Genomic DNA, 17,043 nt, shown 5'->3' on the forward strand with positions numbered 1-17,043 from the left:
TACACCCGATCTTGTGATAAATCAGACGAGTTGTTCAATCACACAGTCAGCCTCAGAGAATCTAGATTTTGAAAAAGAAACTGACCTTGAAGGAGAAGGTACGCTCTCTTAGGCAACTTCCAAGGAGGAAAGGATGACATCTTTACTAGGTCTGCTAACCAAGTCCTGCGAGGCCACGCTGGAGCAATTCGTATCACAGAAGACCGCTCCTGCTTGATGCGGGCAATTACTCTGGGAAGGAGAGCAAACGGAAGAAACAGATATATAAGCTTGAACTTCCATGGAACTGCTAATGCGTCCACCAGCACTGCCTGATGATACCTAAATCTTGTCCCTTATCTAGGCAGTTTGGTATTGAGGCGAGAGACCATGAGGTCCATCTCTAGAATGCCCCACGTGTGGGTTATATCCGAGAACACCTCCGGGTGAAGAGCCAAGCCTTCTGGATGAAACATCTGTCTGCTCAAGAAAGCCGTCTCCCAATTGTCTGGATGGCCGAAATGTGACAATTGTAGGACTCAGCCCACTGAAGGAAGCAAGAGACTTATAGCTAGGAAACTCCTTGTTTCTCCCTGATGATTGATATGACAGATGTTATGTTGTCCGATTTGAATCTGATAAACCGGACAGAAAGAAGTTGAGGATACGAGACCTGAGCACTGAAGATGGCTCTTAATTCCAGAATGTTGATGGGGAGAGTAGACTCCTCCAGTGACCAGGTCCATGCACTTTCATAGGACCCCAGACCGCACTTTGAAGGCTGGTGTTTATGGTGACAATCTCCCACAAAAGTCTCAAAGCACATGCCTTGAGACAGGTGGCCCTGACAGAGCCACCAGGAGATATTCTCTTGTATGGCTGTCCAGGACAATCTGTTGGGATAGGTCGGAATGAAAGCCGTTCCATTGCCTGAGCATACATAGTTGTAGAGGTCGCAGATTAAATTGAGCAAAAGGAAAAATAACCATGGAATCCACCATGAGACCAACTACTTCCATGCATTATGCCACTCATGGGCATGCAGTTGACTGAAGCGAGAGACATGCAGAGAGGAGTTTGGATCACTTTAGATGTTTATGCAAATCATCCTGACTGATCTAATCTATGATTGTTCCCAAAAAACACACCCTGGTGTTGGGGACCAGGGAATTCTTACCCACATTTATCATCCACCTGTAGTATTGAAGGAGACACAAGATACGGAGTCTGTGTGAGAACTTGCCAAAGGAAACGATGGAGCCTGAACCAAGATATTGTCCAGGTAAGGGGCAGAGTTCCTAGTACCTACTCAAATGTCATAAGAGCTGTAGCTAGTCCAAAGGGCAGAGCTACAAATTGAAAGTGTTTGTCCAGAAAGGCAAACCGCAGAAACTGAAAATGATCCCTGTGGATCAGAACATGAAGATGTGTCCTTCAGGTCTATAGTGGTCATGAACTGACCTTCTTAAACTAAAGGAAGAATGGATCTGAGTCCATCATGAAGGACGGAACCTTTAGAAACAAGACACTTAAGGTCCAGAATTGGATGGAAAGTTTCCTCTTTTCTTGGGGAACATGAAAAGGGAGGGAACCAGAACAATAACTCACAGTGCAGATAGGTCTTTTACAATATTTAAAAAAGCTGTTCTCTTCACTTGATTTGACAGAAGGAATCTGCGTCTTGGAAGACCAGACTTTAACCATATCTTGAACCCCTGGGAGAGCACGTCCAAGACCAAGGGGTCTGGAACGTCGCAAAACCAATCGTATTGAAAAAATAAATGTCTGCCCACTACATGATCCATTCATGGGTCGGGGCCATCCATTCATGGAGGGTTTCTTGGACTGTTTGTTCTTGTTCCCAGACTGACTAGGCTTCCAGGTACTCTTGGGCTGATCCGACTTGGAGGGAGCCGGCGACCTCTGTCCCTTGGATGTAAGAAAGGAACAAAAATTACCAGACTGTCGACCCTTGGTTCTAGCTTTCTTATCCTGAGGAAGGAAAGAGCCCTTACCACCATATGGAAATGATGAAACCCAGGCCGGACCAAATAAAACTTTCCCTTAAAGGGTAAGAAGAGAAGTCTAGATTAAGATACCATATGATGACCAGGACTTTAACCTCTGGTTGAGACTCAGAGGAAATTCAGGACAGGATTAGGGCTCTTTAGCCAATTTCTTTATTTGTGACGCAATAGAACCACAAAGCCAGAGGAATCAGGTGAAAATTTCTCCATAAGTATCCTCCATCTTTCTATCCATGTGGTCCCTGAAGCATGTACTATCCTCGAGAGGAATATTAGTATGTTTGGCCAAGGTGGAAAGAACGCAGTCCAACTTGGGAATCAAACACCACAACTCCAGGTTAGAGTCAGGAACTGGAAACAACTTCTTAAGACGACAGGATCCCAGGTTTCCCCCATTCCATTGAAATTATCTCCACCATGAGAGCCAGAAAAGGAAAAACCTCTGGAGCTCTGTGTTTAAAGTCATAAACCCTGTCTAATTTAGGAAGCTTCGGTTCCTCAGATGGTTTTGGATCAGGAACATCCGAAGTTTATATTACCTCTGAGCAAAAAGACGAAGGTGTTCAAAGATAGAATCGGTAGTTTGTCTCTTCATGCTACACTGCTCTTTCCACAACAGAGTCAGAAATCTCACCTTCAGAGGCTACTAAGGTATGTTCATCCTCAGAATGTTGGGATAGACTGACCAATGCAAATTGAAGAGATTCCTGTATCAGAGGAAACCGGTTTAATTTTATCCGAGACAGGTAAAGCACTCTGCAGCGCCGCTTCAGTCAGCTGTTTCTGCAGCGCCGCTTCAGTCAGCTGTTTCTGCAGCGCCGCTTCAGTCAGCTGTTTCTGCAGCGCCGCTTCAGTCAGCTGTTTCTGCAGCGCCGCTTCAGTCAGCTGTTTCTGCAGCGCCGCTTCAGTCAGCTGTTTCTGCAGCGCCGCTTCAGTCAGCTGTTTCTGCAGCGCTAAGTACCCTGGTAAAAAAAGAATCCCCCAAAAAAGGACTAAGCTGAGCCGCAGGAAACTGCCTACACAACATTTTGGGACGGGGACTGAGGGGAAAGCTGAGGCATGTCCTGGACAAAGAGGGTTTTCATTTTTCCAGAATTAGTACCATAAGACTTGGACTAAGACTGATGTGACACATTCCGAGCAAAACTGTGCAGGAGGGAAAACCTGAGCCTATACACAATATAAGCACTGTTCAGATAAAAAAAAAAAAAAAAAAAAATATTTACCAATTCTATATTGTCCTCCATAGCAAAGCTAATTCCCAACTTGCAAAAATATTAAAATATTCAAAGAAATGATCAAACAAAGTGTGCCTCCAAGTCCCTGTTTTAACTGAAGCACTCACCAATCTCCCGCTCCGGAGTAGATAGCAGCGCTGAGCAGAAACTTCTGATCGTGCTCGGAGACAAGAAGAAAGTCAGTGCGTAGCAATCCACGTAGTGCAGAGACTAGAAGAGGACCGCCCACTGCAAATCGCTCGAAAAAAGGCGCCAGCTGCGAGCTTAACTCATGAATAAGCCCTTCAAAAAGGTTATATGACCTCAGTCTGAGCCCCCTATTAAAAGGGCCAAGAGCCCATTCATGCCAAAGCAAAACAAAATTATTTGCAACACTTATCGAATCTATCTGTACTGTTTTAGGTGCTACAGTTCCCTGAAATTGATCTGCAGCAAATAATAACTACCCTAACCCTAGGATTAAAAAAAAAAAAAAAGTGGCCCCAGAACCCTTAGAGGTTTGAGATGCCATCTGGCACCTAACAGTGTCCTCATACTTTATCTGTCCCTTACAGTCCTGAAGGAAGGAATAGCGACACTTACCTCCAGGGTCTCTGCTGTGGAGCAGTCACAGCACTTCCAGGTCTGACATCTTCATCCACTTCTGACAGGGACCTGAGGTAGAAAGGAAAGCAGTGTAAGCTAACACTATTTGCCAGGTGGGGTGTTGGCAAATAAAGCTGGAAGGAAGCCAAGGAAGGTTCCCTGCGACATCCAGCAGCTAAAAGCTAACAATACTCACACTAAGAGGATTACATGGACACAGCATAACCCCAGTCCTATCGTGCAGAGAAACTGCCCATTAAAGGACTTCAAATCAAATTTTATTCAGAGCACTTTCGTCACCAGCCTCATAGTTGACATAGGAATAACTCGGGGAGTATGGGAAGTGGAAGGGATATGTAATGCTTTGGCTGGGGTGACCTTGCCTCCTCCTGGTGGCCAGGTGTTTTAATCCCAACAGTAACGAATGAATTTGTGGACTCTCCCTGCCCTTGGAAATAAATATGGATGGTTATTAATACTTTGATAAAACAAATCCAATGGTGGCCTAAGGAGTTTTGATACATACACACAAGGAAATTACATGCATTTTGTTTTTCACTTACATTCTCTTCAATGCTCCACTTTGTAGGCCTAAAAAAAAAAAAAAAAAAAAAAAAAAAATTTCAATTAAAGTGCGAGAGGTGAAACTATCAATTCAGATTTGCATCCCTGTACACATTGTCAAATGGAAACTGTATAAAATTTGTTGACAGGTGCCTAGTAGAAAAAACAGCTTAGACTATAGTTTAATGCCAAAACATCAGACGGCTACTTTGGCACCACTTGAGATATGAACTGTCTTGTGTTGATATTAAATTTGAAAAATAAGCATACCTTTTTAAAAGCACTCTTGTCTGAAGTATAACCATTTAAATCAAGGATCTTCAAACCTTGGTTCGCAACCCATTACTGGGTTGCAACAACCATTCCCTAGTAGGGCTGAAACAACTAATCGGTAAGATTCATAAAAACGGTTAACCAATCTCATTATTGATTAGGTGGTCTGCAATTAGTTGCACGGCACCAGCTGCTTCACTCCGATGAACTTGGTATTTATTTTCTATCCGATTGATCATATAGAAAAAAAAAAAAAAAAAAAAAACATAATTTATGCTTACCTGATAAATTTATTTCTCTTGTAGTGTGTTCAGTCCACAGGTCATCCATTACTTATGGGATATATTCTCCTTCCCAACAGGAAGTTGCAAGAGGATCACCCAAGCAGAGCTGCTATATAGCTCCTCCCCTCACATGTCATATCCAGTCATTCGACCGAAACAAGACGAGAAAGGAGAAACTATAGGGTGCAGTGGTGACTGGAGTTATAATTTAAAATTTAGAACCTGCCTCAAAAAAGACAGGACGGGCCGTGGACTGAACACACTACAAGAGAAATAAATTTATCAGGTAAGCATAAATTATGTTTTCTCTTGTTAAGTGTGTTCAGTCCACGGGTCATCCATTACTTATGGGATACCAATACCAAAGCTAAAGTACACGGATGATGGGAGGGACAAGGCAGGAACATTAAACAAAAGGAACCACTGCCTGTAGAACCTTTCTCCCAAAAACAGCCTCCGAAGAAGCAAAAGTGTCAAATTTGTAAAATTTGGAAAAAGTATGAAGTGAAGACCAAGTTGCAGCCTTGCAAATCTGTTCAACAGAGGCCTCATTCTTAAAGGCCCAGGTGGAAGCCACAGCTCTAGTGGTATGAGCTGTAATTCTTTCAGGAGGCTGCTGTCCAGCAGTCTCATAGGCTAAACGTATTAAGCTACGAAGCCAAAAAGAGAGAGGTGTAGCCGAAGCCTTTTGACCTCTCATCTGTCCAGAGTAAACGACAGAGAAGAAGTTTGCCGAAAATCTTTAGTTGCCTGTAAGTAGAACTTCAGGGCACGGACCACGTCTAGATTATGCAAAAGACGTTCCTTCTTTGAAGAAGGATTAGGACATAATGATGGAACAACAATCTCTTGATTGATATTCCTGTTAGAAACAACCTTAGGTAAAAACCCAGGTTTAGTACGCAGGACTACCTTGTCTGAATGAAAGATCAGATAAGGAGAATCACAATGTAAGGCAGATAACTCAGAGACTCTTCGAGCCGAGGAAATAGCCATCAAAAACAGAACTTTCCAAGATAAAAGCTTAATATCAATGGAATGAAGGGGTTCAAACGGAACACCCTGAAGAACTTTAAGAACCAAGTTTAAGCTCCACGGAGGAGCAACAGTCTTAAACACAGGCTTAATCCTGGCCAAAGCCTGACAAAAAGCCTGGACGTCTGGATTCTCTGCCAGACGCTTGTGTAAAAGAATAGACAGAGCAGAAATCTGTCCATTTATCGAACTAGCGGATAAACCCTTTTCTAAACCCTCTTGTAGAAAAGACAATATCCTAGGAATCTTAACCTTACTCCATGAGTAACTCTTGGATTCACACCAATATAAATATTTACGCCATATCTTATGGTAAATTTTTCTGGTCACAGGTTTCCGAGCCTGTATTAATGTATCAATAACCGACTCCGAGAAACCACGCTTCGATAGAATCAAGCGTTCAATCTCCACGCAGTCAGCCTCAGAGAAATTAGGTTTGGATGGTTGAAAGGACCCTGAATTAGAAGGTCCTGCCTCAGAGGCAGAGACCATGGTGGACAGGACGACATGTCCACTAGGTCTGCATACCAGGTCCTGCGTGGCCACGCAGGCGCTATCAGAATCACCGATGCTCTCTACTGTTTGATCTTGGCAATCAGTCGAGGCAGTAACGGAAAAGGTGGAAACACATAAGCCATGTTGAAAACCCAAGGGGCTGCTAGTGCATCTATCAGCACCGCTCCCGGGTCCCTGGATCCGTAGCACGGAAGCTTGGCATTCTGGCGAGATGCCATGAGATCCAGTTCCGGTTTGCCCCAACGAAGAATTAGTTGAGCAAATATCTCCGGATGAAGTTCCCACTCCCCCGGATGAAAAGTCTGGCGACTTAGAAAGTCCGCCTCCCAGTTCTCCGCGCCTGGGATGTAGATCGCTGACAGGTGGCAAGAGTGAGACTCTGCCCAGCGAATTATCTTTGAGACTTCTAACATCGCTAGGGAACTCCTGGTTCCTCCTTGATGATTGATGTAAGCTACAGTCGTGATGTTGTCCGACTGAAACCTGATGAACCTCAATGCTGCTAACTGAGGCCAAGCTAGGAGAGCATTGAATATTGCTCTTAATTCCAGAATGTTTATTGGAAGGAGTTTCTCGTCCTGAGTCCACGATCCCTGAGCCTTTAGGGATTTCCAGACTGCGCCCCAGCCTAGTAAGCTGGCATCTGTTGTTACAATCGTCCAATCTGGTCTGCGAAAGGTCATTCCTTTGGACAGATGAACCCGAGACAACCACCAGAGAAGAGAATCCCTGGTCTCTTGGTCCAGATACAGTAAAGGGGACAGATCTGAGTAATCCCCATTCCACTGACTTAGCATGCATAATTGCAGCGGTCTGAGATGCAGGCGCGCAAATGGCACTATGTCCATTGCCGCGACCATTAAGCCGATTACTTCCATGCACTGAGCTACTGATGGGCTTGGAATGGAATGAAGGACACGGCAAGCATTTAGAATTCTTGATAACCTGGACTCCGTCAGGTAAATCTTCATCTCTACAGAATCTATAAGAGTCCCTAGGAAAGGGACCCTTGTGAGTAGAGAACTCTTTTCCATGTTCACTTTCCACCCATGCGACCTCAGAAATGCTAGAACTACCTCTGTATGAGACTTTGCATTTTGAAAATTGACGCTTGTATCAGAATGTCGTCTACGTACGGAGCCACCGCAATGCTTCGCGGTCTTAGTACCGCCAGAAGCGAACCCAGAATCTTTGTAAAAATTCTCGGAGCCGTAGCTAACCCGAAGGGAAGAGCTACAAACTGGTAATGCCTGTCTAGAAAGGCAAATCTTAGGTACCGATAATGATCTTTGTGAATCGGTATGTGAAGGTAGGCATCCTTTAAGTCCACTGTGGTCATATATTGACCCTCTTGGATCATGGGTAGGATGGTCCGAATGGTTTCCATCTTGAACGATGGAACCCTTAGGAATTTAAGATTTTTAAGTCTAAGATTGGTCTGAAGGTTCCCTCTTTTTTGGGAACCACAAACAGATTTGAGTAAAACCCTTGCCCTTGTTCCGTTTGCAGAACTAGGTGGATCACTCCCATCACTAAGAGGTCTTGTACACATTGTAGAAATGCCTCTTTCTTTACTAGGTTTGTTGATAACCTTGACAGATGAAACCTCCCTTGTGGAGGAGAAGTTTTGAAATCCAGAAGGTATCCCTGAGATATAATCTCCAACGTCCAGGGATCCTGTACATCTCTTGCCCAAGCCTGGGCAAAGAGAGAAAGTCTGCCCCCCACTAGATCAGTCTCCGGAAAGGGGGCCCTGTCTTCATGCTGTCTTAGGGGCGGAAGTAGGCTTTCTGGCCTGCTTGCCCTTGTTCCATGACTGGTTGCCTTTCCAACCTTGTCTGTAACGAGCAGTAGTTACTTCCTGTTTTGGAGCGGAGGAAGTTGATGCTGCTCCTGCCTTGAAATTACGAAAGGCACGAAAATTAGACTGTTTGGCCTTTGATTTGGCCCTGTCCTGAGTAAGGGTGTGGCCCTTACCTCCAGTAATGTCAGCAATAATTTCCTTCAAGCCGGGCCCGAATAAGGTCTGCCCTTTGAAAGGAATATTCAGTAGTTTAGATTTAGAAGTTACATCTGCTGACCAGGATTTAAGCCATAGCGCTCTGCGCGCCTGTATGGCGAATCCGGAATTCTTAGCCGTAAGTTTGGTTAAATGTACTACGGCATCCGAAACAAACGCATTAGCTAGCTTAAGCGTTCTAAGCTTGCTCAAAGTCTCATCCAATGGTGCTGTGCGAATCGCCTCTTCCAGAGACTCAAACTAGAATGCCGCTGCAGCAGTGACAGGCGCAACGCATGCAAGAGGCTGTAATATAAAACCTTGTTGAAGAAACATTTTCTTAAGATAACCCTCTAATTTTTTATCCATTGGATCTGAGAAAGCACAACTATCCTCCACCGGGATAGTGGCACGTTTGGCTAAAGTAGAAACTGCTCCCTCCACCTTAGGGACCGTCTGCCATAAGTCTCGTGTGGCGGCGTTTATAGGGAACATTTTTCTAAATATCGGAGGAGGGGAAGAGGGCACACCAGGTCTATCCCACTCCTTGCTAATAATTTCTGTAAGCCTTTTTGGTATAGGAAAAACGTCAGTACACACCGGTACCGCATAGTATTTATCCAGCCTACATAATTTCTCTGGGATTGCCACCGTGTCACAATCATTCAGAGCCGCCAACACCTCCCCTAGCAACACGCGGAGGTTCTCAAGCTTAAATTTAAAATTTCTGAATCCGGTCTCCCCGAATCAGAACCGTCACCCACAGAATGAAGCTCTCCGTCCTCATGTTCTGCAAATTGTGACGCAGTATCAGACATGGCTCTCGTGTCATCGGCGCGCTCTGTCCTTAACCCAGAGCTATCGCGCGCTTGCCTCTTAACTTGGGCATATTGTATAATACTTTTCATAACATTAGCCATATCATGTAAACTGATTTGTAAGTGCCTTGATGTACTTGGCGCCTCAATCTCACGCACCTCCTGAGCGGGAGACGAAGGTACTGACATGTGAGGAGAGTTAGACGGCATAACTTCCCCCTCGTTGTCTGGTGATAATTTCTTTATCGGTACAGATTGACTTTTATTCAAAGTAATATCAATACAATTGGTACACATATTTCTATTGGGCTCCACATCGGCTTTTGAACATAATGAACAAGCAGATTCCTCTGTATCAGACATGTTTAAACAGACTAGCAATGAAGCTAGCAAGCTTGGAAATTACTTTCAATAAGTTTACAAGCAATATAAAAAAACGCTGCAGCACTTTTAAAAAACACAGTTGAATTAACAAAGAACTAATTCAGTTATAGTCAACAATTCTTAACGGTAAATGTATTAATTAGCAGAGGATTGCACACATTAGCAAAAGGATGATTAACCCCTCAATACCCAAAAACGGATATCAAATTAAGATTTAACGCTTTTATCACAGTCACACTGTCACAGGTCTGCCGTGACTGATTACCTCCCTCAAAAACGAATTTTGAAGATCCCTGAGCTCTCTAGAGACGTCCTGGATCAAGGAGGAAGAAGCAGGAAGACTGTGCTAGAATTTTAACTGCGCAACAAGGCGCTAAAAAAAGGCCCCTCCCACTCATATTACAACAGTGGGAGACCTGATATAACTGTTTCTATGCAGAAAAATACGTTAGCCATGTGGAAAAAAATCATGCCCAAAAAGGATTTATCACTAAAGTACCTAACAAAACGAATAACATGCCAGTAAACGTTTTAAAAACAAACTTTTTCAATGTCATGCAAAGTTATCACTAAGCCTGCTACCAGTCGCTTCTACTGCAGATAAGGCTTAAGCATTATTTCAGTATTAACAGTATTTTCTCAGTCAAATTCTAGTCTCTAGAAAATAACTCAACTGCGCATACATTTATCAGCCTGATACCAGTCGCTACTACTGCATTTAAGGCTGTACTTACATCATATGAGTAACAGCAGTGTTTTCTTAGTCAATTCCATTCCCAGAAAATATTGTACTGCACATACCTCATTTGCGGGGGACCCCGCATGCTATTCCCATTTTCTGAAGTTACCCCACTCCTCAGAATGTCGAGAACAGCCAGTGGATCTTAGTTACGCCTGTTAAGATCATAGAGAACGCAGGCAGATTCTTCTTCCAAATACTGCCTGAGATAGAAAAACAGCACACTCCGGTGCCATTTAAAATAAACTTTTGATTGAAGAATAATTAAGTAAAAACTCCAACTCCTCTCGCGACTGGGGTATGACATGTGAGGGGAGGAGCTATATAGCAGCTCTGCTTGGGTGATCTTCTTGCAACTTCCTGTTGGGAAGGAGAATATATCCCATAAGTAATGGATGACCCGTGGACTGAACACACTTAACAAGAGAAAACTTAAATTAAGCTTACCTGATAATTTGCTTTTCTTCAGATGGAAAGAGACTACAGCTGCATTCATTACTTTTGGGAATTCAGAACCTGGCCACCAGGAGGCGGCAGACACCCCAGCCAAAGGCTTAAATACCTCTCCCACTTCCCCCGTCATTCTGCCAAGGAACAAGGAACAGAAGAATAAATATCAGGGTGGAAAGGTGCCAGAAGAATAAAAATAACAGGCACCCCACAGAAAAAAGACGGGCGGGGAAACCTGATAAACTGGACCGATTCTAACTGGGGCCAGGCCAGAAGAGCATTGAAGATTGCTCTCAGCTCTAGAATATTAATAGGAAAAACAGACTCTGACTAAGTCCAAACACTGAGCTTTTAGAGATCCCCAGCCTGCTCCCCATCCTAGAAGGCTGGCGTCTGTTAAGAGTTGCACCTGGGGTTGGATTCAAACCCTTGACCTTTCAAGTACAAAACCAACATGCTAAACATTGGTCCCCTTAGAACAATGAAGAGAATCCCTTATCTCCCCCATTGATTGAACATGTTGAACTGCAGAGGTCGGAGGAGAAAACTAACGGGCTGATGCCTTGATTTCCTGTCAGAAAAAACTACACTGATAGGGAATCTAATGTTCCCAAGAAAGATACCTTTGTGTTTGGAACTAAGTAGCTCTTTTCCAAATTTACCTTCCAACCAAGAGGTCGCATGAAGGAAGAAGCCTGGACCAGGATGTCGTCCAGATAGAGCGTCACTGCAATGCCCCGTAACCGAAGCACCGCCAACAGCGAACCCAAAACCTTTGAAAAATTTTCTGGGAGCTGTAGTAAGACCGAAGGGAAGAGTTTTGTAAGTGTTTGACTAGAAAGGCAAACTTTTTAAACTTGTAATAATCCTTGTGAATAGGAATATGTAGTTAAGCGTCCTCTAATTCCACTGTTCTCATGAATTGACCCTCGTGAGCCCAAGGAAAAATGGAACAAATAATTTCCATCTTGATTAGACTTATGAATAATATTAGTCTGACAGTTCCCTTTCGGGAACCCCGAACAAAACGGAATAGAAACCCAGATCTCGTTTATGCTTTGGAACAAACCATCACTCCCAGGTCGGAGAAGTTCCATACAAGTGTAAGAACGCCTCTCCTTCTGCCTGGTCTGCAGAAGATCTTGAAGGAAGAACCTCCCACTGGGAGGAAAGATCTTAAAATCCAGATTGTATCTCGAAACTACAGGGAGTGCAGAATTATTAGGCAAGTTGTATTTTTGAGGATTAATTTTATTATTGAACAACCACCATGTTCTCAATGAACCCAAAAAACTCATTAATATCAAAGCTGAATAGTTTTGGAAGTAGTTTTTAGTTTGTTTTTAGTTATAGCTATTTTAGGGGGATATCTGTGTGTGCAGGTGACTATTACTGTGCATAATTATTAGGCAACTTAACAAAAAACAAATATATACCCATTTCAATTATTTATTTTTACCAGTGAAACCAATATAACATCTCAACATTCACAAATATACATTTCTGACATTCAAAAACAAAACAAAAACAAATCAGTGACCAATATAGCCACCTTTCTTTGCAAGGACACTCAAAAGCCTGCCATCCATGGATTCGGTCAGTGTTTTGATCTGTTCACCATCAACATTGCGTGCAGCAGCAACCACAGCCTCCCAGACACTGTTCAGAGAGGTGTACTGTTTTCCCTCCTTGTAAATCTCACATTTGATGGACCACAGGTTCTCAATGGGGTTCAGATCAGGTGAACAAGGAGGCCATGTCATTAGATTTTCTTCTTTTATACCCTTTCTTGCCAGCCACGCTGTGGAGTACTTGGACGCGTGTGATGGAGCATTGTCCTGCATGAAAATCATGTTTTTCTTGAAGGATGCAGACTTCTTCCTGTACCACTGCTTGAAGAAGGTGTCTTCCAGAAACTGGCAGTAGGACTGGGAGTTGAGCTTGACTCCATCCTCAACCCGAAAAGGCCCCACAAGCTCATCTTTGATGATACCAGCCCAAACCAGTACTCCACCTCCACCTTGCTGGCGTCTGAGTCGGACTGGAGCTCTCTGCCCTTTACCAATCCAGCCATGGGCCCATCTATCTGGCCCATCAAGACTCACTCTCATTTCATCAGTCCATAAAACCTTAGAAAAATCAGTCTTGAGATATTTCTTGGCCCAGTCTTGACGTTTCAGCTTGTGTGTCTTGTTCAGTGGTGGTCGTCTTTCAGCCTTTCTTACCTTGGCCATGTCTCTGAGTATTGCACACCTTGTGCTTTTGGGCACTCCAGTGATGTTGCAGCTCTGAAATATGGCCAAACTGGTGGCAAGTGGCATCTTGGCAGCTGCACGCTTGACTTTTCTCAGTTCATGGGCAGTTATTTTGCGCCTTGGTTTTTCCACACGCTTCTTGCGACCCTGTTGACTATTTTGAATGAAACGCTTGATTGTTCGATGATCACGCTTCAGAAGCTTTGCAATTTTAAGAGTGCTGCATCCCTCTGCAAGATATCTCACTATTTTTGACTTTTCTGAGCCTGTCAAGTCCTCCTTTTGACCCATTTTGCCAAAGGAAAGGAAGTTGCCTAATAATTATGCACACCTGATATAGGGTGTTGATGTCATTAGACCACACCCCTTATCATTACAGAGATGCACATCACCTAATATGCTTAATTGGTAGTAGGCTTTCGAGCCTATACAGCTTGGAGTAAGACAACATGCATAAAGAGGATGATGTGGTCAAAATACTCATTTGCCTAATAATTCTGCACTCCCTGTAAGCTGAACAAAGAAGGAATGCCTGCCCCCCCCACAAGATCCAGTCCCGGATCAGAGGCAGGCTCTTCTTGCTGCCTTTGATTCAACAGGCTTTTTGAATTGCATTCCCTTATTTCAAGACTGATTGAGTCTCCAAGAAGGTTTGGACTGCTCCAAGAGGGAGTGGAGGATTTTCCTAGAAAATTCGAAAGGAAATAAAATTACTCTGATGTCCAATTTATTTCTCTTACACTGAGGGAAGGAACTCCAGAATATTGATGGGAAGTAGAGACTCCGACCGAGTCCACACACCCTGAGCCTTCAGGGAATTCCAGACTGCACCCCATTCTAGTAGACTGGCATCCGTTGACACTATCACCCATGAAGGTCTGCGGAAGCACGTCCCTTGGGACAGATGATCCAGCGACAACCACCAAAGAGTCTTTTGTCTCCTGATCCAGGTCGATCTGAGGAGACAAATCTGCATAATCTCCATTCCACTGTCGGAGCATGCTCAGTTGTAGAGATCTGAGAAGAAAACGAGCAAACGGAATGATGTCCATTGCCGACACCATCAATCCAATTACCTCCATGCACTGAGCCATTGATGGCCGAGGATTGGACTGAAGGGCTCAGCATGTATTCAGAATCTTTAACTTACTGACTTACGTCAAGAAGATTTTCATGGAAAGGAACCCTTGTCTGTGGAATTAGTTTACTCTTATCTAGATTCACCTTCCACCCATGAGTCCTTAGAAAGGGCATAACCATGTCGGTATGAGACTGTCAATTGGTACAATGACGCCTGGATTAGAATATCGTCAAGATAAGGCGCCACCGCAATGCCCTGCGGTCTGAGAACCGCTAGCAGACACCTTAGAACCTTCGTGAAGATCCTGGGTTCCGTGGACAACCCGAAAGGAAGAGCCAAAAACTGAAATTTTTTGTCCAGGAAGGCAAACCTTAGGAACTGGTGATCTTTGTGGATAGGAATATGAAGATATGCATCCTTTAAGTCCACGGTAGTCATATATTGACCCTCCTGGATCAATGGAAGAATTGTCTGAATAGCCTCCATCTTGAAGGATGGGACTCTGAGAAACTTATTTAGACTCTTGAGATCTAAAATGGGTAGGAACGTTCCCTCTTTTTTGGGAACCACAAAAAGATTTGAGTAAAACCCCTGCCCCTGAATTGGAACGGGGCAAATTACTCCCATGGTGGAGAGGTCTTCTATACTACGCAAGAACGCCTCTTTATCTGGTCTACAGACAGACAATCCTGAAAGAAGAAACCTTCCCCTTGGGAAAGAATTTTTGAACTCCAACTGATACCCCTGAGACACGATTTCTAGTGTCCAAGGATCCTGAACGTCTCTTATCCAAGCCTGGACAAAAAGAGAAAGTCTGCCCCCTACTAGATCCGGTCCCGGATAGGGGGCCGCCCCATCATGCTGTCTTGGGGGCAGCAGCAGGCTTCTTGGGTTGTTTACCCTTGTTCCAAGCCTGGCTTGAGCAAAATTCCCTTCCTGTTTAGTGGAAGAGGGGATTCCCTTGAAATGTCGAAAGGAACAAAAATTACTCTGTCCACCCCTCTGCTTAGATGTCTTATCCTGAGATAGGAGGTGACTCTTACCTCCCGTAATGTCAGAAATGATCTCTTTCAAGTCAGGCCCAAATAGAGTCTCACCCTTGAAAGGAATAGCCAAAAGTTTGGATTTAGAAGACACATCCGCAGACCAAGATTTTAACCATAAGGCTCTGCGCGCTAGAATGGAAAATCCTGCATTCTTAACCGCCAATTTGGCGATCTGAAAGGCGGCATCCGTAACAAAAGAATTAGCCAGCTTAAGAGCCTTAACGCTATCCATTATTTCCTCTAAAGAAGTCTCAGTCTTAAGAGACTCTAAGGCGTCAAACCAAAAGACAGCCGCAGTTGTGATTGGTACAATGCAGGCCGTCGGTTGTAATAGAAACCCTTGAAGACCCTTCAGCTTTTTATCCATAGGGTCTTTGAAAGCACAACTGTCCTCAATAGGGATAGTCGTACGCTTAGCCAGAGTAGAAATAGCTCCCTCCACCTTAGGGATCGTTTGCCAAGAGTCCCGAACGGTGTCAGGTATAGGGTACATTTTCTTAAAAATAGGAGAAGGTGAGAAAGGGATACCCGGTCTTTCCCACTCCCTAGTAATTTCCGAAATTCTCTTAGGAACTGGAAAAACGTCAGAATAAGATGGAACTTCTAAATACTTGTCCATTTTACACAATTTTTCTGGAGGGACCACAATAGAGTCACAGTCGTCCAGTCATCAAAACCTCCCGTAGCAACAGACGGAGGTGTTCCAGTTTAAATCTGAAGGACATGACGTCCAAATCTGTCTGAGGTAATGCACTTCCCGAGTCAGACAGTTCCCCCTCAGAGAGGGCCTCCCTACCCCCCAAATCGGATCCCTGGGAGGGTACACCGGAGATAGCCATCAAGGCATCAGAAGTCGCAGGAACCACATGGGTCTCTGACCTGCTGCGTTTGCCCTGTAACACTGGCAACTTAGATAAAACTTCTGTGAGAATGGATGACATAACTGCAGCCATATCCTGCAAAGTGAAAGCAGCAGACGCCGTTGAGAAACATGGCGCCGTTTGAGCGGGCGTTAAAGGATGTGACGCTTGGGGAGAAAGTAGTGGCATACCCTGAATCTCATTGGTCTGAAAACATTCTCCAGACATATCTTTATTAGAAAATATTTTTTCTTTACATTGTAAGGCTCTCTCAATACAAGTGTCACAAAGAGTAACAGGGGGTTCCACAACGGCATCTAAACAAATGGGACATGTATTTTGCTCAATGTCATCAATGGTAGCAGATGCAAGAGCAAACGTGGTCAAGTCACTTATACACAATCAGAAACTATCAGTGTAAAAGAATATACAATAATAAAATATCTAGTGCGTACTGTATAAATGCAAAAAACAGTTCTGACTGATATAGATATATAGATATATATATATAAGGTAGAGCAAAATTTCACATCCCCTGTACGTTGGCTCTTGGGATAATTTTCGAAATTATATCATTGTTAATATTCAAGTCACCTCACTGCAGCAGCTCCTAAATGCCCCCGCGACCAGTCTAAACACTGCAAGCACGGCGCACCTAAAGTTGCTTGTAAATATACCTACAAGCAGACTTAGGAGCCGTGCGGAGATGCTGGCAACCAGGACCGCAATAGGAAACTGTGCTGTCAAAGCGCGCGAATAACGCTAAGCCCCGCCCATCGTGGGCTTAAACAACTTGTCAAACTGAACCACTGATGGTCGCATCAAATAATCCGCCATGTATCGGCCCCTAATAAAAAATATCCTGAACTGTCCCCAGCGTCAGCCATTGATTTAATGACAGGCTTGATAC

The 17,043-nt window shown here is 44.0% G+C and overlaps 1 protein-coding gene across 1 annotated transcript in view; it reads right to left on the bottom strand.

The window, feature by feature from the left end:
• LOC128660493 (uncharacterized) overlaps nucleotides 1-17,043 on the bottom strand; it is a 300,304-nt gene that overhangs the window by 55,041 nt on the left and 228,220 nt on the right. Inside the window, exon 10 of the mRNA XM_053714380.1 lies at nucleotides 4,393-4,420. Coding sequence (XP_053570355.1) covers nucleotides 4,393-4,420 — 28 coding nt within the window. The remainder of the gene's footprint in view (nucleotides 1-4,392; nucleotides 4,421-17,043) is intronic.

Source organism: Bombina bombina, chromosome 5 (assembly GCF_027579735.1).
Source record: "Bombina bombina isolate aBomBom1 chromosome 5, aBomBom1.pri, whole genome shotgun sequence".
NCBI classification, from domain to species: Eukaryota; Metazoa; Chordata; class Amphibia; order Anura; family Bombinatoridae; genus Bombina; species Bombina bombina.